This window comes from Anser cygnoides, chromosome 13 (genome assembly GCF_040182565.1).
Source record: "Anser cygnoides isolate HZ-2024a breed goose chromosome 13, Taihu_goose_T2T_genome, whole genome shotgun sequence".
Classification (NCBI taxonomy): Eukaryota; Metazoa; Chordata; class Aves; order Anseriformes; family Anatidae; genus Anser; species Anser cygnoides.
Genome location: NC_089885.1, coordinates 21,931,656 through 21,952,314, shown reverse-complemented (window position 1 = coordinate 21,952,314; position 20,659 = coordinate 21,931,656). Strand labels below are relative to the sequence as shown.

At 49.6% G+C, this 20,659-nt stretch overlaps 2 protein-coding genes and 1 long non-coding RNA gene across 15 annotated transcripts in view; 1 reads left to right on the top strand and 2 right to left on the bottom strand.

Moving 5' to 3' along the window:
• Positions 1–20,659, bottom strand: part of ZC4H2 (zinc finger C4H2-type containing) — a 99,957-nt gene that overhangs the window by 46,532 nt on the left and 32,766 nt on the right. Inside the window, exon 1 of one of the 13 annotated variants that reach the window (XR_010834793.1) lies at positions 1,510–1,524. The exons of the other annotated variants lie outside the window; for them this stretch is intronic. The gene's annotated coding sequence lies outside the window, so the exon portion shown is untranslated. Of the gene's footprint in view, positions 1–1,509; positions 1,525–20,659 lie in introns of those variants that run through there. 13 annotated transcript variants of the gene reach the window in all.
• On the top strand, positions 1,771–19,401 carry LOC136791864 (uncharacterized). Its single transcript, XR_010834805.1, has 2 exons — positions 1,771–2,345; positions 17,114–19,401. It is a non-coding gene; the product is annotated as an uncharacterized lncRNA (long non-coding RNA).
• On the bottom strand, positions 8,891–16,925 carry LOC136791854 (uncharacterized). The gene is made up of 7 exons (XM_067004971.1): positions 16,921–16,925; positions 16,484–16,628; positions 15,753–15,903; positions 12,959–13,065; positions 12,721–12,865; positions 9,498–9,571; positions 8,891–9,400 (listed from the first exon to the last, which is right to left on the bottom strand). Exons 1-7 carry the CDS (start codon positions 16,923–16,925, stop codon positions 9,335–9,337), a joined length of 693 nt encoding a protein of 230 aa, XP_066861072.1. The 3' UTR covers positions 8,891–9,334.

The following is a 20,659-nucleotide window of genomic DNA, read 5'->3' as shown; positions in this document are numbered from 1 at the left end:
GTCCTATTTTTGCAAACTTATCAAACTTATTTTCTAGTTCTTCAGTTATAGCGGAGATATTTACAATAGCTTTTTCTAATTCACCCACCCCTAACCAAGGTAAAAACCACCTTGCAAAGCTGTGAAATACTAGAGAATTTTACTAGAGAATTGTCTGGAGTCCGCTTAATCCTGCGTGTGGTCTCAAGGGGCCTTTGGCTTTGTGGGTCTTCAATAATAGTTACGTTTGGAATTATTGCCTCCAGGGTGCAAGCTCCCTTCCATCCCAGGGGCAACACCTTCCTGGCTTTATTGCCACGTAGCCAGTACCACCTCTCGCCATTTGGGACAGGCCATCTAGTTGCAGGATTCTCACGTTGCATCTGGCGTGCGCTATGTATATTGGCGTTCCTGTGGCTACCATATTTGGTGCAGTGTGGATTATTCCCTGCGTGGATAGTTCCACACCCAGGGTCAGTACTATCGCCCCCTGAGTTTCTATCAATGTTGTTTAAAAGGCACCTTCGATAACGCGGTATATTGTAGCCAGGATTACGCGCAGGGAGTGTGAGAAACACTCCGTAGCCAGTAGCTTAGGCTCAGGCGAGGGTCTCAGTGAAGCAGTAATTTATTCGCGATCGCAATGGCACGCGTCCCACAAGCAGGAGCGCGCCTACTAGTCACACAGTACGGTTTATGTACTTTCTTTCTTGACGACCGGGACCCTCCCCTGTTTCCCCATTGACTGGGTATTCCGGGTTCACAACCTATCCGACGCTTCACAGACACTACGTGGCCTTCAGTTGCCGGCCTGTTCAATTTCAAATCTCTTTTGACTTTTTTACTGTTTGAAGTGGTAATGTTTCTTCACTGATCTGACTTGACACCGTGATTTTCATCTAGCTGCTCTGAGGAGTCCGGTTGTCTGCATTTTACAAGGTTGTCCGTTAAGCTTTCTTATCACTGCGAGCCTCAACACCGCATTACTTCCCTCTAAACAACGTAACTCTGCAAAAACAACATTTTTATTCCCACAATTCCCCCCTTTTCTTCTTTATAAATTGTTGATTTTTGCAAAACTTTTCTCTGCGGTGTAATTTGGTAGATCTCTTCCTCTTCTTCACCTTCTTTGCTTTCCATCCCCTCTAATATCATCACCTTACGGGAGTAAGGTGGTGGCTCCACGGTCATTTGTTTCAATAGCGCAGTTTCAGTGAACCGCTGTACTAGTCCTTTTACACAGGGGATAATGCAACAACCAAGGGTCGTCAAAACTCCTGCTGCTACGATCAAGGATGCAGATACGCACGCCAGGATCCTTTTCCATTTACCAGACCAAAATTCTGAACATCCCACGAAGCAACAGCCGGTTTCTAATTACTCTGCCAATTCACTGGCAGAGGCGGGAAGCCCCTGCAACCCTCCACTTACAGCGCCACCCTCCAAACCACTAGTGCTGGGCATTAAACTGCAGCAAACAACCGCCCCACCTCCCACACACACACCCCCTCCCGCGCCCACCACCCCTACCTCACGGCCGCTGCTCCACCGCTCGTCCCCGCCCTCCCGGGGCTCAACCCGCCGCCCTCGCCCACTCTCGGGCGCTCCGGTCGCAGCCGTGACCACCGAGCGCCCCGCCGCCGCGTCGCCCGGGCCTCCCAGCGGCCCCTTCGGGCCCCCGCGCGCCCGATTCGCTCGGCCCCGCGCTAAATTTGCATGCCCCGCCCCCGGCACCGCCTCTCCCTCCCCGCGGCTCGCCGCCCGCGTGCCCCGCCCACCGAGCCCCTGCGCCCGACCTCCGCTCCGCGCTGATTGGCGCAGCTCGGCCTCCTCCGAGCGGTCGCCCCGCCCCTTCGCCCGCCCTCCCTCCCCTCCCCTCCGGCGTGATTTGCATGCCCCGCCCATCTCCCCGGAGCCGCGCCGCCGCCTGCCGCCTCATTGGCCGGGGCCCCGGGCCGCCCGCCCCGGCGGCACCGAGCAGCGCCGCGGGACCTGCGCGCGGCCGGCTGGGCCGGGCCAGGCCGGGGGGCTCTCGCCGGCAAGGAAGGCCCGGCAGAAGGCTGCCGCCGGCGGGGGTCCTCCGACCCTCCGTTCAGCGCCTGCGGACGCCTCCGGAGCGAGGCACGGGGCCGCGGGGCTCGGCCCGGCGCGGCGACCGGGGGAGCGGAGCCGCCGCACGAGGAGGGGCTGCGAGCGCTGAGCGCGCTCGAGCCGGAGGGGAGACGCTTTGTCTGCTCCGGGAGCCGGGAGGAGGCGCGACCGGGACGGCGACCCGAGCTGGCCGCGAAGGGGTGTCCGGAACCGGGAAGGACGGCCGGGGGGCGGCTGCTGCTCAGGAACCGGCCGGGCAACCGGACACGCGTGCGGTGAGCAATTGCAGCGTGCGGCGGTAGCTTTGCGTGTGCGTACACGTTGGTGTCGTTACTTTCTCTTAATTTGCTGTCCTATTAAACTGTCTTTATCTCAACCCGCACGCTTTACCCACCCCACCCCACCCCCTATTCTCTCGCCTTTCCCGGAGGGGGGGGACTGAGGCAGCGAGGAAACGGCTGCGCGGCGCTGAGCTGTGCGGCAGGTTGAAGCTCGGCAGCCGGAGAGGCTCCCGCTGCCCCGGCATCGCGGCCAGCCCCCGTCGCCTTCCCCTCCCCCGACAGCCGAAGGGCCGCCCCGCTACATAACCTGCTCCCGTAAAGCTGGCAAGCGCCGTGTGCTCGGGGTGCTGGAAGCAGCCACCGCAGGGCCGGAAACATAGCTTTCCACCCGGAACACCATCCTGGGCTTTGAAAAGCAAGTCTTGCGAGAAAAATCTCAGTAACTTGCTCAGACAGGGTCTTCTGTGAAGCTGTTTTATTCACAATTGCTGCGGCGGGGGTCCTGCGAGCGGGAGCAACCAGCAAAAGTCTATCGTAACCTTATATTCCCTCTTACCCAACGCTCGATTCCTCCCGTTTCCTCACTGGCTGAGTGCTACAGGTTCACAAGCTACTCAACACTTGTTGCTATACCATGTATATCCAATTTTACTTGACCAACTGTTAATTTCTACCCCCCATCTTGTCTTGTGACCACAGGGCCCACGATCTCTTGCTTTTACTGATTTTGCACTGCTCGTCCTGTTTTTCTTACCTATCCTCCTTATCTGGGGACAGTGGGACCTTCCCCTTATCTGTTTAACGTCCTCTCCACTGCTGTGCTGCTGTCATGCCTGCACAATCACTTTTGGATGTGCAAGGTTAGTGGAATGTTCCACCGCAAAAACGCATTCTACTGCAAAAATGCAACTTTTTCTCACGGTCTCATGGCAACACGGCACGCCAGAAATAATTGAATCAGACAGTGGCACTCGTTTCCACAATGACCTCGTAAACATCTGGGCCAAACAGCATGGCATTGAATGGGTATACCACGTCCCTTCTCCCGCACCAGCATCCAGGAAAACAAACAAAGAAACAAAAAAACGCAATACAGCAGACTGATAAAGAATATGCTGAAAGCAATGGGTGCTGAGACATTCAAACATTGGGATGCTGTACTGGGTCTGGCTGGGATGGAGTTAACTTTCCCTGGGGCAGCCCACACAGTGCCGTGCTCTGCACGTGTAGCTAGAACAGCACCGGTGTCACAGCGGTGTCGTGTCTACTGCTGAGCAATGCTGGCACAGCATCAGGACTCCCTCAACCCCCCCCCCCGAGCCAGCACCAGCAGGCTGGGGGTGGGCAAGAGGGGAGGAAGGAACCTCAGCAGGGCAGCTGACGTAAAGCAGCCAAAGGGATGTTCCGTACCATATGATGCCACACTCAGCAATAGAAGGCGGAAAAAGGAAGAAGAGGGGAGGGGTGGGCTCTCGCTGTGAAAACATCTGTCCTCCCGAACAATGGGTACGTGCGTTGAGGCCCTGCTTCAAGGCCGTGGTCAAGCATCGCCCATTGGTGGGAAGTGGAGAGTGATTTCTTTCCTCTGCACTTCCACACAGCCTTTGTGTGTTTTTTTTTTCCCCCCTTTCCCTTTAGTTAAATTATTTAATAACAATTTTCCCTTAATAATTATTTTTCCTTTTAATTAAATTATCCTTATCTCAACCCATGAGTTGTTTCTTTCTGTTTCTTCTTCCCCTCCTCTTCTGAGGAGGGGGAGTGAAAGAGCAATTGTGGTGGAGTTCAGCTGCCTAGCAAGGTAAAACCACCACAGATGCACATGCAGCAACAGCCACCTGGTTAGTCTGCCAATCGAGCTAGCCCTGCCCAATCAAAACTCCTACACACATAGAAAGGGATAAAGTCCTTGCAGCGCATTTAAAAAAAGCAACCAAACAAACAAACAAAAAACAAAACATACTGGGGAAGACAGTCTGACTTATTCCTGCCTCAGGCAAAGGCAAAGCCATCCGTGGGATTGCTTTTGCTCAAGGACCTGGGTGCACTTGGCGGGTGATGCAGAAGTATGGGGCAGTCTGAAAACCCTCAAGGGTGTCTGGGGTGAGCATAGGCAGTCCTTTGAGTTGTACAATGTTAGTTGCCGTGTAACACTGTATGTCATCTGCAGTCGCTATATGTCAACGGCATTACAGTACGAGTCGCTCAGATTAACGAAGAATGACAGCACGTGCACAGACACGCGGGGCTTTCCTTGCATACAGGGATCACCGTGCCTGCACGTGCGCGCACACACCCACCCCAACTTTCGGCGAGTCCTCCCGCTCCCAGCCTCAGCACACAGGCAGCCCTGCTGCCCAGGACTTCCACGATCCTGGGGACTCCTGCTTGCACTCACCTTCTTCCTTGCCGTAGCCCCAGCAACGCTCAGTAACCTCACCACGCTCTAAGGTTTCTCTAAGACCCTTCTGGACCCAGCTTGGCTGCCCCCAGGCAGCAAAGGGGCCGCAAGGCAGACAAACTGCAACTGCAGCCTCCTCATCGTCTTCCTCCTCCACCAGCCCTGCAGTTGCCATCCGCACCCAGGTGCAGCCCTTCTATGAGGAGGGGCTGCTGGGCTCACCACCCTCATTAGCCACACCTGGGGCTCCAGTGATTGGGGGTCCAGTGACAGGTTTTTAGTTTTTAGGGTTTTTTTTTATTTTTATTTTTATTTTTTTACTGGGGCCCTGTGACAGGTTTTTACTATCTTTTCCTAATCTTCTTCCCAGATGTCCCGGTTCTCTGGGATTAAACTCTCCTTTCCACATACAAACTTTACTATTTCAGATTATTAAAGCGCCCCGTTCCAATCGTAAATCCACAGGACTTCGGGAAAACACCTGAAGCACTCGGCCCTCCGTCTTCTAGACAAACAATACCACCGTTTCCACAAAGTTTACATTTCAACAGGACCAAATTTCAAGCTGAATGCCAATTTTTCTCATGCACTTTGTTAGTAAGCCCACGCAAAACAAGGAATCACTCCTACGTATCCATCAGTATGGGGGTTTAAAAAGGTACTGAGGCCTAAATAAATTCGCTCTCCCCCTTCTTACCAAATTCCCAGGGCTCAAGCCCGAACCGCCAAAGAAGTGACTCTCCGTTCTACCGCTTTGATAATCAGTCAGCCCCGCTCCCCCCCCAGTACTTGGGAAACCGACCAAACACCACAGCGAACATACCCAAACTTCTCAACTGTTCCTTAGATAATGCTCCCGCCTTTCTCCTTGTCACACTCGAAACATTTAAGAGGATTACAAGCTACACCAGCGGGCCCGTACATTGGGCACCACCAGTCAACGCTGGGATAAAGCAGCGCTTCCTTTCGGTCTGTCGTGCGCTTCGTTCGTCTCCGGCCGTTCCCCTCGCGGAGAATACGGAACCGCGGATTGGAACTCCGCGCTCGCCTCGCGGCGATGCTGCGTCTCACTCACGCGGCGCAGTCACGCAAAGAGGCCCCCCCGCACTTCTCGTTCATCCCACAGGAATATATCACTTAAAACAACAACCAGACTTGTTTGTAACTCGCTTCACGACAATACTTTGTCTCAAACGCATACGCTTACACAAATGCTTTCAACACGACACACCCAGACACCTACAAATAAGACATACAATTGTTGCCGCTCCAATTAATATCCCTCCAGCAGCTGCAAATGTTACCCAGGTAACCTTGTCACAATTTTGAGAGGCCCGCTTACCCTTCTCCTGCTTCTTATACAGTCATTAGCGGGTCCGTCCCGGCTCCCAAAACTGGGATGCAGCGGTAACCTCGGATTTGCTCGATCTACTCCCAAGATCGCCAGCGGCCGCTCGGTCGGTCAGCCTGTAGGGTACCCTCCTCCCATACGGGGACTATGCTGCACGCCAGACGTCTCTGCGCGATTTACCGGCCGCCCCGGCCACACGTACGACTTACAGGCCCTTCCCGTACTGTAAGACGCACCGTTTGTCCGCGGCGTCAGGAGGTCTTGGCCTGCTCCCGCGGTGAGCGGCTGAGAGCGGAGGCTCCTCCGAGGAAAATACTCGGGGTGCACCTAGGGGCATCCGCTCCGCAGTCGATCCCGCAGCCGAGCAGAGCGTCTCCTGGCTGGCTCGCCAAACTGACTTGTGGCAAACGGAGTCCACAATCAATAAGATCGTAAAGTAGGTATGTTTATTCAGCACTGGGCAGCACGCTGCCCCGGCATCGCGGCCAGACCCCGTCGCCTTCCCCTCCCCCGACAGCTGAAGCTGTTCTGTGTTATGTAGCCCCGCTACATAACCTGCTCCCGTAAAGCTGGCAAGCGCCGTGTGCCCGGGGTGCACGCTACTCCGTGCCCGGGGCGGCACCGACCACCAACTTCGTTGCGGCACCGCGCCTCGGCGCCCCGACCCGGCCGCTGCCGCCCACAGTGCCGGCAAACCCTGCACGGCACCTCCGCCCTGGGTTCCTCCGAGCCAATCACGGAGCGTTTCCGCCCTGAGTGAAGGCTAGCCGTGACGCCACTTCCGTCCTGGGTTCCCAGCCAATCATGGAATGCTCCTGCCCTCAATGACAGCTCGCTCGGACACCGCATCCGCCCTCACGGTCCAGCCAATCACGGAGCCGTTTTGGCCCTCGGTGAGGGCACGCCCTGACGTCACTTACGCCCCCGCTTCCCTCCCACGTAATGGGTCTCAAGGCAGTTTGTTCTGTTAAAGCGCGGCTGTGCTTCAGAACGATTGCATTTCTTGAAATCTATAGGAAGCAGTCCGTGAAATATGATCTCGGAACCTTGCCTTTTAAGCATCAGAGGCAAACGTGCTATTTGTATATGCTCCTTAGAAGCTAAACTGTCAGTCTGCAATTGTTTTACCTTTACTGCGACTCAGGACTGCACTCGGAGCACTGACTCAATGCTGTGTGTGCTGTCTCCAGCTAGCTGTCAGGCACACGCTGCTCCACGGAGAAGTCAAATTTCCTCTGAAATTGCTTACCCAAACCACTATGAGACGCAATAGGAAACTAGGGAGGAAGCAACCTCTCCTCTGCACTCAGAGTCCGTCCTGCCGTCAGCTACAGCATGGGACAGAAACCGTATTATTCAGATGCGGAGGTATCAAAGATGATCCTCTGAAGTCGCATCGGAGAACTTGAGGCTGGGGGCTGGCAGGAAGAAAAGTAACTAACAAGACAAGCCATCCTAAGTCTGTAAAAAAAAAAAATAGAAAAAAGGAAAAAATAGAAAAAGGTCAGGGGGTGGGGGTGGGAAGCCAGTAAGAATCAGCCTGATAAAAGGTTTACAAATGAGATGAAGAAGAGGAGAAGGGGAGAGATTGTCTATGCAAGGCAAGAGACCCAGGAGGCAAAGGCTGAAGTCTAGGAAGGCAGACTAGAATGTGACGAGGAAACATACTGGCTTTCTATGAAGAAAGCTAGCAGCAAGGAAGCTAGCAGCAAGGAAGTAATAATGGCAGACGAGGGAGACTAGTGCCTTTTCCTTTCACGTGAACATACTCCCTTCACTAGAGCATACTCCCCTTCAGTATGAAACGAGGACCAACACTCACAAAATTCAGTTATAAAATAGGAAGCTGCCCTTTGGCAGCCTCTTTCTAAGTGCCCATACCCATCACTTGCTCCTCAAACACTTGCTCATATGTTAGAGAAATGCTCAATCCGTCTTGCTAAAAATACTAGCAGTGAGAGCCTAGACTCATCGCTCCACAAGTGAGTAAAAGCAATCATTCTGCCTCAGTGCAAACATGCAGTATCAGTATGGGACAGACCACTCACAGCCTAGAGCTTCTACTTTCTGTGCTTATTTTTTTTAGCATATATTCTTAACAGTTGCGATTTGTTATTAACAATCTATATTAAACATTTGATGTTTAATGGTAGCCTGCAACTCAGCTGCGTTCGGCATGGACAGGAAAGTGCTCATTGGTAGGAACCTCATAAATTGCAAGTTAAGCAGGGAACCTACGTTATAAGACACGTGCAGAAACCGCAGCACCTGAATGTAAGCTAACTCCTTCTCTACGCTGGGTATCAAAAACCAACCCTGCATAACTCTCGACATTGCAGAAGCAAGTCCCAAGAATGTGCCCGTAGAAAAAAAAAATTGGGATGGCAACAGAATTCATTTCAGAAGAGTCTTTTGAGGCAAGACTTCTTGCAGCCTTCCAGTAACTCACCAACAGAAATACGCTTTTGTTATCAAAGATCTCTCTGCATTACAGTTTGTGACGTGCCAGTTTCACACATTTTCTAACCCAAGACCAGCTTCTCGATGCACCACTCGAACACAAAAGAACGGATTTAGTCTATGCTGCCTGAACTGTACTTTCCTCGGTCAGAAGGTAATATGGTTCGTTCTGGAAAGCATCATTTTTAAGTAACAACCTTCCCCACAGGGGCCAAACATTACGTTAACCAGCCCAGGAGATACTCATGCTATTTCATACATGACGATAACAGGGCAGATACTTTCTATATTCAATTTCTAAAGCGAGCCTCCTTTGGCAAAAGAAAACGCTATTTATTTATTTATTTAGATTTTTATTTTTTTTTAAACAATGCCGTGGGTTGCTGTTTTCAAAGGCCTCTCTGTCTTCTCTGATGAAGACATCTCTCATGTAATTATGGAAGCTGCAGCTGTTTCCACTGACAAGCTCTCAAAGTCCTGGGCTCACTAACCTGTGACAGCCATAATATCCAATTGCAGGTGACAGAATATTCTAGTTCTGCTCATTTCCTTTGAGGCCCAGAAAAGCTCATGACAACAGGAGTACCATGAAAGGACCCATAATATTACCTTTATTTTCAGCTTCTTCTAAGTCCTTCTCGTTTGCCAAGAGAATTTCTTCTCTGTGATCAGGTAATAAGTCAGCAAGACGATAAATAATCTCCGCTCTCCAAAAGAGAAAAGCTTCTGAACTGCATCCTTATATGAATTCCATGGTGTTTGACATCTGGCTCACTTCAGCTCATTTCTGCTGACACATCTTCTCACTGTCTTGACTCCCTGAATGCTTGGAGCCAGCTGATTTTTTCCAGGACCCATTTGTGTTATAAACCTGTATTTTAAGACTTGCCACGTGTTCCCAACCTTATAGAGTGAGCACATACTGTTCTCTCACCTGCTCAGGCTGCAGAGCTGCCAGGGTCCTGCCACCAGCTCGAGACCTTTCACCCTGCTGCTCTGCTGGAGGGCCTGCCAAAACAAACAAACAAACAAACAAACAAAACACAACCACAAGACATGCAGACAAAGGTTACAGCCCATGTGGGAGGAAAGGAACGCTAACCTTTCATCTTCCAACTCCTTACTCAAAGCAGGAAAACATGTACGGTCCTAATAGACATATCAAAGAAATTCACTGTATGCCAGAACAGGAAAATCTGTATCAGGTACCAAAATGCTGCCACGGTCCCCGAGCACAGCCCTTTTCAAGGCATCACGGAGATTCAGCAAGATCATCCAGGTCATAGGGGACAAACAAAGCTGAGCAAAAGAATAGAAGGACGGCTAAATCTCAGGGCGTAGGAGAAAACTGAAAACAGGGAGGCATCCTTTGAAAAAGTTTAGTTAGACAACTAACGAAAAGAGAAAAGATTGCAAAACAACACGGGAATGTACAAACAGCACTGGAAGCCAAAAGCGGCCTGCGTAACAGCTTGCAGAATAGCTGCTCTCTCCACGCCTCTCCCTGTGCACACTGAAGGGTTCTTACAGAAGAAAGGTTTTCTTCGTGGCATGGATATCAAAGAACCTGTCTCAAACTGAAACGATACAGAACAAGTTTTGAAACAGAAGCAGAAGTAACAAGTCAAAAGGCTCACGCAGCATTTCACTAAGGAGTTCTCAAGTAGCTCACGGATAAGCTACGTTTTCATTTTTAACTCTCTTGAAATTGTCTGTAGGACAGATGACTTGAAATGTGACTAATAGGCCCGGACTTCTATTTCAGAAGTGTCCTACAGAAATTGCCAGAGCAGGAATTCCCACGTTAAGGAAAATAACAGGAGTTAAGAAAAGAACTAGCGGACACTTGATTAAGAAGACTTAATTAAGGAGTGTTAAAACAGCTTTTTAAAGCGAGGTCATACTTTATAAAGTAGAGCGTATTTTCGTGTTCTTTGAAAAAGAGTGACACACGCGAGGAGATAAGAGTTCATTTTAAAAAGTTACCTGAGTATTTAAAGTGTGTTTTGGAAGACAGAAGACAAAAGAAAGAATGGGAGTAACCACGTTCCATGGTAGAGGAAGGGTCGCAGTAAGATTTCACCTTTACTTTTGCTGTTCACCATATTTGTAATTGTCTGAGACGTGGGGTTACAAGATGAAAAGCTTTATAGCTGATACAAATTTATTGCAGTAGGACAAAGTGAAAAGCGCTGATATCGCACTTTTTCCCAGAAAGGAACTTCTCGGAAAAGGAGCTAAGTTTCCTGGTGGACACCAACTTGAACACGAAACAGCAATGTGCCTTTGCTGCAAAAGCAGCTGAGGGTATCCTGGGTGGCATTAGGCAAAGTATTGCCAGCAGGTCAAGAAAGGCGATCCTCCCCCTCTGCTCAGGAACGGTGAGGCCGCACCTGGAGTGCTGGGCCTGGGCCTCCCAGTACAAGAGAGACCTGGACACACTGCAAAGAGTCCAACGGAGGGCCACGAGGATGGTAAGGGACTGAAGCACCTTTCCTATGAGGACAGGCTGGGAGAGCTGGGACCGTTCGGCCTGGAGAAGAGGAGGCTTGGAGGGGATCTCATCGATGTCTGTAAATACACGAAGGGAGGGTGGAAGGAAGACAAAGCCAGACTTTTCTAACTGGTACCCAAGGAACAAAAAAGGAGGCAACAGACACAGGCCGAAACATAGGATGTTCCCCTCCTGTGGTTTCCTGAACATCAGTAAATACTTTTTCGCTGTGAGGGTGACTGAGCACTAGCGTAGGCTGCCCAGGGAGGTCGTGGAGTCACAGTCTTTGTGAGGTTTCAAAACCTGTTTGGACGTGGTCCTGGAAAACCAGATCTGGGTGGCTCTGCTTGAGCAGGGGTGTTGGACTAGGTGACCTCTGGAGGTCCTTCCGACCTCAACCAGCCTGTGATTCCTTTGCAGCCGCTATGCAACCAAATAGCAAGTACAATTCAAAGCAGATAAACGTGAAGAAATGCAGAGGCAAAAGGGGAAATCAGGCCTTGGTACTGCACATAATCCTATGAAAACATCACCTCAATGCTTATCAGCGTCGAAGAGCAACTTACACGTTTAAGCTTTTGGAAAAGGCCTAGGAAAGGCAACAAGAAACATCACCAGTCTAATCAAAACTCAAAGTTAGCCTTGCTATCTCATAAACTGAGGGTTCATTTGCATCTTGGATGCTACACAGAATTTTATTTTTGCCTATCTTAAAAAGGTCACAGTAGAATAAAAACAGTTTCAGCCAAGAGAAACAGGGATCGCCAAACTTTTGGAACAGTTTCTGTAGAAAAGGACTAAGAAAAAACCTTTTTCATGTGACAAAGAGACGATGAGGGAAAAGACGATGTCTCATATCATAGAAGTTGAACAGAGATCGATCACCCATGTTCTCTTTCCATACAGAAGGCGGGGGCATCAAAAGCTAGCAGGAAGCAAACTTCAACGCTCCTCCTGCCCACAAACACACACAAAATAAAGGAAGCAGTTCTCCACATAGTGCTAGCTCCAGAGTTTACGCACAATACCTAGTTAAGGCTCGTGACTGCTGTGACCCACGGATGCTAAGTGTTTACATGGGTTCAAAGGATATGGCCGATTTTTACAAGAAACACATTAAGCGTTTTTATACTCAAAGGCATTGGCTTGTCTTAAAGTGCAAGTCACAAGTATCGCTCTATACTCGTTCCATTCTGCTAAGATCACTGATCTTTGGTCTGACTTTCTGCGGCCCTTGTTACATTGTCACAGCAACACAGAGGCAGGAAAACATTCCTACATACGGTAACAAAAGACCGAGTCATTAAAAGAACTTACGACAAAAACCCAAACTACACACTATCTTAGTTCAGCCGTACATTCTATATGCACGCTTTCACCCTGAAATCTTCAATAATAGATGATAACCTCTAAGACTAAAAGCAATACAAATTCTACCTAGTTCTTTGAATGCAAGTCTGATGCAGCAAGTCATCAGCTGGAAGGAACCCGAGCAGAGGATTCAAGATGTTCTATTCCAACGTTAAAAATTACCTTTCAAAAGCCGTTTGTCAAGCAGAGCGTAGTTTCCCATTTGTTGAACAGGCAGGCCTAGCCAAATTTCGACCCTAAACTTCCAGGAAATCTCTACAGCTCCCAATGTACATGTTACTTCCGTACTCACCTGCAGGTTTTACCTCTGAAAAAAAAGTTCCAACTTTCATCCCTTCCACAACATCTGTGATGACATGACCCGAGATCTTTGGGTGGGTTCCACTTGCAATCACTGCAGAGGTGCCTCCTTGGAGGGCCCGCAGAGCTGCTTTCACCTGCGATGAAGGATAGAGCCAGTTCCCGAAAATGCACTTGTTATTTGAATCCCCATGCTCAACACGAATTCTTGCTCCACTTTGATCGCTTACGTTTCCCACCTGGGATTTGGTTCCAAATGTCACAGATTGTTGGTCTCCTGGGTAGGATATGTCAGTGAGCTTTGCATCATCGGATCCTGGAGGGCTGTCAAAGTGTCCTGAAATGAATAATAAAAAACTGTTAATGTTACATATCTTCTGTTCCAAAGCTCACCAGGGAAAAAGAACTAAAGCCTTTGAGGCTAAAAACCTGTATTCCACTCTACAGGATTCAAAACTTCCACTGAACCCTCCTTTTGTGGAACTGAAAGGATGAAACACTAACATGCAGGCTCAAGGTGTGTAACTTCACCGGAATTGTAGCTAGTGTGAGGAAACAGAATATCCACATGCTGAATAGTATCACGTAGGCTGGGAAGTACCCACACTTCAGTGAGGTTAGAGAGAAAACCGGAAAGAAGTTTCCAGCTTTTATACGGTTCAGAATCAGGGCTGACACACAAGAGTGCACAACTGAACAAAGGACAGTCCTCTTCACCTAAAATCTCAGATGATATTCCCGAATGCTGTGTTGTACACTGATAAACCGGGCAACTTAGAAATATGTATAAAGGCTAACTATTGAGTTCTGCAAAGAAAGGACACAAGACTATAGACGCACACTTATTCATTTTAAATAAATATTGTACTTTTATTTAACTATGTTCTGAGTTGAGCGATACTTCTGTTTACCTAACATGTAAACCCTAAACTCTACCGCCAAACTTCCCAGAAGTTCTATGCGAACAAACACGTCACAGATTAAAGCGCACAAGTGAAGAGTACCTGAACTCTTCCTTTACAGCTTGGGAAGGAAAGGACACTTCTTTCCATAAAGAAGATACCACAGCAAATGAAGAAGCTGTGAGGAAATGGGAGCGGTGTTTTCGTTTGTTTTTTATTTTTATTTTTTTTTTAAGTTGTTTGGACTATCATTTTTGTTATTTTTTTTTCCTGAGGCAGTCATTTCAACTAGAATCAACCATGAAATCCATCTGAAACAGCTGGAAGAAACTGTGGTTATGAAAAGCCAACCTCCTTCCTTCTCGGGGCCTACAATATGGACCAAAGTCCAGAAGCCACCGAAGGAAACACGTCTGGAGTTGATAAAAAGAGTACGTGATTTTGTTGATGTCCTGGTGTGAAACTGTACCTACCACCTTCCTCTTTCTAGAAAAGTACCTTCAGCATCAACAGGTGACAGACTTCACGGCAGCACAGCTCACAAGACTAGACCGCTACCAGCCACACGTCTGGGAGACAGAAAAGCTAGCAAGCTCCAGGTATCTGGAAAGCAATATCCAGGACATGTAAAGTACCCATAAATCACTGAAAGACAGAATCCACTGCCAGAAGGAGCAAACGATTGTAGAATAGCGTTCGGCTTATATGCAGGGAAAGACTATGTATTTAGAATCAGGAGTGTTACTCGTGACTATATACAATTCCGAGGAGCTAGCAGAAGTACCGTAGCGTCCACACAGGGCGTGCCTTCCAATCCTTTTACCGGCTTTGTTGCCCTCCTCTGTACGCTTTCAGGGATCTTAACGTTCTTTTTATATTGTAGAGCCCAGAATCGCACACAATATTGAAGGAGAGGCTTCGCCAACGCTAAATACAGTGGGAGAATCACCTCTTTTGACCAGCTGGCTACGCTGTGTTTAATATATCCCAAAATGCTAGACGATAACCTGTGCTTCTGAATCCTTTAGCTATCTTCCCAGGGCCCTGAAATTTATTTTGATTGAACACAGACTTCTTGCTGCAACTTTGTTGGTACCCACGTGAAAGAGCAGGAGTAGGGAATAATCTGAAGTTTGAACTAAGCTCGTAAGCTCGCTAGCAATGTCCCTGATCCAAGCCCCAGGCTGGTAGAAAAGCTCTCGGTAAAGATGGTCTGGTCTGCAGATGGGAGCCTCTGTTCCCTTCAGAAGGCAGTCACCTGTGACTATAACCTGGCACTATTTCTTCACAACGCTGGCCTTGATCTCTCGATCACTCTGCAATTCCACGAAAGGAATTGCCTCCCAATTCGTTCTTGACTGACCACAACTAGCGTTCCGGAAAGCCCTGCAAGCACTTGTTCATTATTTCTAGGATAATTCTTAAAGCTGAAGCGGGACAAGTTTTGTCCACAAAGGCCTTCGGGGAGACTTCTGAAAGGAAAACCAGGCCAAACCAAAAAACTAGGAACAGCAAGCGGCGTGTACGTCGGTTTTGCTAACAGAGTAACACTAACGTACTAGAAATTTCCACGTTCTTTGCCCTCTACCTTGAAAGTGTCACCCAATTCTGTCAGTGTTCACCATCAGCTTCTTTTTTTTTTTTAAATTTTCGCATGGACATCTGAGAAAAACATTTCGAGTCCCCGTCATCGAGGGAAAAGAGGAGAGGAAAAAAAAGGAAAAGAGAGGGGGGTGGGGAAGAAGCACAGCCATTCCTTTCCTCAGTAATGTGAGCAAAAAGCTCAGGCGCTCGGCAACAACAGAATCATAGAATATCCTGAGTTGGAAGGGACCACCGAGGATCATCGTTAAGGATCACCGAGTCAAACAACGCGCTTTGAAAGACAAAACGCAGAAGAACCTGCACGTTATTTAATCTCAGCGATGGAGTCACGTGTATTTGTACCCGCTCATTTCTTCACCTGCCAGTTTATTGTGCTACAGATGTTACAGAACACGCAAACTACAAGGTTACTACTACTTTTCGTAACCGATGCGATCTTTGGTAGGACTAGCTGTGTAAGAGAGCCACCAAAATCCCCTTCACGCCTGGATTTCACCCGGAGGTCGCTGCGACTTACCCGGACAGCTGGGACAGACGGGCTGCTCTTTCTCCTGGGACACCTGCGACTGCAGCACGCCAGCTGCAGCTTTCCTCCCTTCAGCTGCTGCGCCACCTTCGCTCGGCGACAAACCCCGCAGGGGTCCCAGCGGCGGGGAGCTGCTTCTGCCCTGGTGAGCCGCAGGGAAAGGAGAGAGCCGGCCGTCAGCGCGCGGGGGGAGGAAAACCTCCGAGGCGCAGCCCGACGATCGAGCGCAGCGAGGACCCGCGCCCGGCCGCCGCAGCCCCCACCCCTCCCGGCCCGACGCTCCGGGGAAGCGCCCCCGAAGGCTCTCGCTCGCCTCACCGCCGGCAGCCGCGCTCGCAGCCAGCGGCAACCTGCGCCTCCCGGCGCGCACGGCCCGGCCCCGGCCCCGGCCCCGGCCCCGGCTCGGGGAAAGACCGGCCGCGCGCCACAGAACTACAGCTCCCAGCATGCCGCGGGACGGAGCAGTCCATCCGACGCAGAGGGGAGTCGGCCAAGCGCACGCAACCGTCCCCCCCGCGCCGCTTCGCCCCCCTCCCCCCCAGCCCTCCGCAGCCCCGCGCAGTGCAGATCCCTCCGCACGCCCGGTCCGCTCCGCTCCGGCGCGGCGCCGCCCCCGCCCCGCACAAGGGCCGTTTCCGCAGAAGCCGCCGACCGCGTGGCGCCCCAACCGCCCGCCGCCTCGTCCCCTCCCGGCCCGGCCCGGGGCGGCACCGACCACCAACCTCGTTGCGGCACCGCGCCTCGGCGGCCCGGCCCGAGCTGAGCCCAGCGCGGCCCGGCCCGACAGCTTCCGCCCATAGTGCCGGCAAGCCCTGCACGGCACCTCCGCCCTGGGTTCCTCCGAGCCAATCACGGAGCGCTTCCGCCCTGAGTTAAGGCTAGCCGTGACGCCACTTCCGCCCTCACGGTCCAGCCAATCACGGCGCCGCTTCCCTGTGGGAAGGCGACCCTCAGGCTGCCCCTGTGATGCCTTTTTTTATTTTTTTATTTTATTTTTTTTTTTAAAGAAGGGCGGGGTGTTCTTGGTCCTCCCTCGTCAAGTATATCTGCGAGAAACGTCTCAAATAATTTTCTTGACACACGATCTTCTCTGAGGCTATTTTATTCGCGGTTGCAGTGGCGGGCGTCCTGCCGATCAGGAGCGCATTGCAGTAAGCACAGCATCAACTTTTATTCCCTATTCCCCGACGCCTGATCCCCTCCCCTGTGTCCTCATTGGCCGAGTACTGCAGATTCACAAGCTGCTCGACGCTCCTCTATACCATGTATGTACAATTTTACTTCTTTTTCAACCCTTTAATTGCTCCCTTCTTATTTCCTTTTTTTTTTTTTTTCCCTTTCTTCTGTTTCAGGAACCTGTGATCTTTGTTTTACCGTTCCCAGCCTGCTCAACCTGTTTTTCCTCAAGCTTCTGCCTTATTTCGGAACAGTGAGGCCGCCTACTGTCCGCTTACCCACGTAGCGTTTCTCCTCATTATGACTGCACAACTACCTCGGAACACAGAAAATTAGTTCTCTACTGCAAAAACACAACTTAGTTTCTCACAGTTCCCTCCTCTCCTTTCCTTACTCCTACTGTTGTTTTTGCACCTCTTCACGTACCGCGCTCTTGAGTTTCTCCAACGTTAAGGCGCAATAGTCTTCTTCGGATGTCACGGGGGATGGTAGGCGTACAATGCCATTATTTTTACAATACCAACAAATAGTTGTTTGAGCCAATTCTGTTCAGGTAACCACGAAGTTAGTTTCTCCCAAATGTTTCTAAATGCCCAGGAACTGTCATCTTGAGCTACTCTATGTAGGATCTTTCCCCCCCACGCCCCCCCAGTATACTTTTTTTTCCCCCCAAATATCAGTCAAATTCGTCCCATTTGATCTACATCTATACAGCAACTAGCATTAATTACAGTGCACGCTCCTCCTTATGAGGTTATTAATGAATCTAATACTATTTGATTCTACAGTCCTATTTTTGCAAACTTATCAAACTTATTTTCTAGTTCTTCAGTTATAGCGGAGATATTTACAATAGCTTTTTCTAATTCACCCACCCCTAACCAAGGTAAAAACTACCTTGCAAAGCTGTGAAATACTAGAGAATTTTACTAGAGAATTGTCTGGAGTCCGCTTAATCCTGCGTGTGGTCTCAAGGGGCCTTTGGCTTTGTGGGTCTTCAATAATAGTTACGTTTGGAATTATTGCCTCCAGGGTGCAAGCTCCCTTCCATCCCAGGGGCAACACCTTCCTGGCTTTATTGCCACGTAGCCAGTACCACCTTTCGCCATTTGCGACAGGCCATCCAGTTGCAGGATTCTCACGTTGCATCTGGCGTGCGCTATGTATATTGGCGTTCCTGTGGCTACCATATTTGGTGCAGTGTGGATTATTCCCTGCGTGGATAGTTCCACACCCAGGGTCAGTACTATCGCCCCCTGAGTTTCTATCAATGTTGTTTAAAAGGCACCTTCGATAACGCGGTATATTGTAGCCAGGATTACGCGCAGGGAGTGTGAGAAGCACTCCGTAGCCAGTAGCTTAGGCTCAGGCGAGGATCTCAGTGAAGTAGTAATTTATTTGCGATCGCAATGGCACGCGTCCCACAAGCAGGAGCGCACCTACTAGTCACACAGTACGGTTTATGTACTTTCTTTCTCGACGACCGGGACCCTCCCCTGTTTCCCCATTGACTGGGTATTCCGGGTTCACAACCTATCCGACGCTTCACAGACACTACGTGGCCTTCAGTTGCCGGCCTGTTCAATTTCAAATTTCTTTTGACTTTTTTACTGTTTGAAGTGGTAATGTTTCTTCACTGATCTGACTTGACACCGTGATTTTCACCTAGCTGCTCTGAGGAGTCCGGTTGTCTGCATTTTACAAGGTTGTCCGTTAAGCTTTCTTATCGCTGCGAGCCTATCTCAACACCGCATTCCTTCCCTCTAAACAACGTAACTCTGCAAAAACAACATTTTTATTCCCACAATTCCCCCCTTTTCTTCTTTATAAATTGTTGATTTTTGCAAAACTTTTCTCTGCGGTGTAATTTGGTAGATCTCTTCCTCTTCTTCACCTTCTTTGCTTTCCATCCCCTCTAATATCATCACCTTACGGGAGTAAGGTGGTGGCTCCACGGTCATTTCTTTCGATAGTGCAGTTTCAGTGAACCGCTGTACTAGTCCTTTTACACAGGGGATAATGCAAAAACCAAGGGTTGTCAAAACTCCTGCTACTACGATCAAGGATGCAGATACGGACGCTAGGACCCGTTTCCATTTACCAAACCAAGATTCCGAACATCCTGTGATGGAAGTGCCTGTTCCTAATCATTCTGCCAATTCACTGGCAAGGGTGGTAAGCCCTTGCAACGCTCTAGTTACTGTGCCATCTGGGGCAGTATTATTGGGTATAAAAGTGCAACAATGGTTGCTCAGTATCACACACACACACACGCACACACACCTCCTTTCTCCGCGATCAACATATCTAATCTATTTTGTTTTCCCAAGCCATTTTGCTGGTGGCATCTAGTTGTTCAGCGATTTCTCTTATCGCATCCCTTGTATGATTTATGAATATCTGCTGACTATAATAAATACTCTTATTGATTGTTACCCACCAGAACAGCGACTCAAACCCTGCAGCAATTTGATTCCTGGCTTTCTGTTCATCGGGAACTCCTCTAGGCACCCCAAGAGAATCTATGTACCCTCTATCATCAAATGATATTCCTAAGCCTCTTTTACTTCTTCTGGGTATTTGTGATGTTTCTCTTTCAAATGCCAGGGTGAAGGGTATAGCTAATTGAACAAGTGCAAAAATGCCTCCCGAATTAGATGGTAGGGTGGACCGTAAGATCTTCCCTCCGCAGTACCACCACAGATCTGCCCTGGGGATCTCAAGTCTTGAGCAGTTTCCCATCAGGTCCTTGGTAGCATTCAAGGTCCTCGTGCACAAGGCAAATTCTCCCAGATGCCGGGTAGCGCTCACACCCTGCCCTGAGAGGCAAGCTGCATGGTCACCTTTAGCTGTAGAGAATGCAGGGGGAACCCTGATATTGCTATCACGCAAGGAAGGGAACAGCAAAGAGAGAGACTTACAGGCCTCATTTCCCCAGGCAGTCTTTTCTTGATACAATGCAATCATACATCGCATCCCCTGGGAATCCCTGGTCCACCCCAATGGGAAGGGCACTATCCGGGCAGTCGGTCGTCCCGAGGCACAAGCATAGCAAGTGCTACGGTTGAGACTCTGGACAGCATATTTGACCCATTCTATCCAGGCATTCACATCCCCATACCCTGTTTCAATCTCAAATGTTTGAACTGCCACATTTCAAAGAGAGCCTCCTGTTTTCTCTCCTGTTTTCTCCTTGAGTTTCTCCCTTTCTCTGATGGCAATAGAGGATCGTTTCCATACAGCTGTTCTCAATCTGGCTGTTGGGTCTCTCCCAGTTTACTTGTTCTCTCTGCTCAGTTGTCATTGGGCATTTAAATCTCCACAAGCTAACACCTCACAAGCATCAAACATGACAGATTGTGGTACATAACCCTCTGTCACATTCACCCCTATTTTGACGGGGTATCCCATCTTACTATTATCTGGTCATGCCTTTTCCAAGTTGCCAATTGACCAAGCCCTTCTCTGAGGCCTACAGTCACTAGAAACAAAATTAATAGTTGATTTTTCCCGGTCATTATTTTTAACCCTTAGGTTTCCAAATAATTACCAATACAAAGAGTAAGATATATGTACCCTACTACTAGAACAAAAACCCCTTGGGAGCACTTTGATTTGCTATAGGCCAGTCCTTTCTCATATAATTTCTGTGTTGTGCATTATTATTATTCCAGCCAGGATCAGCAAGGATCCTACTAGTTGTTACCTCACAAAGAAGGATG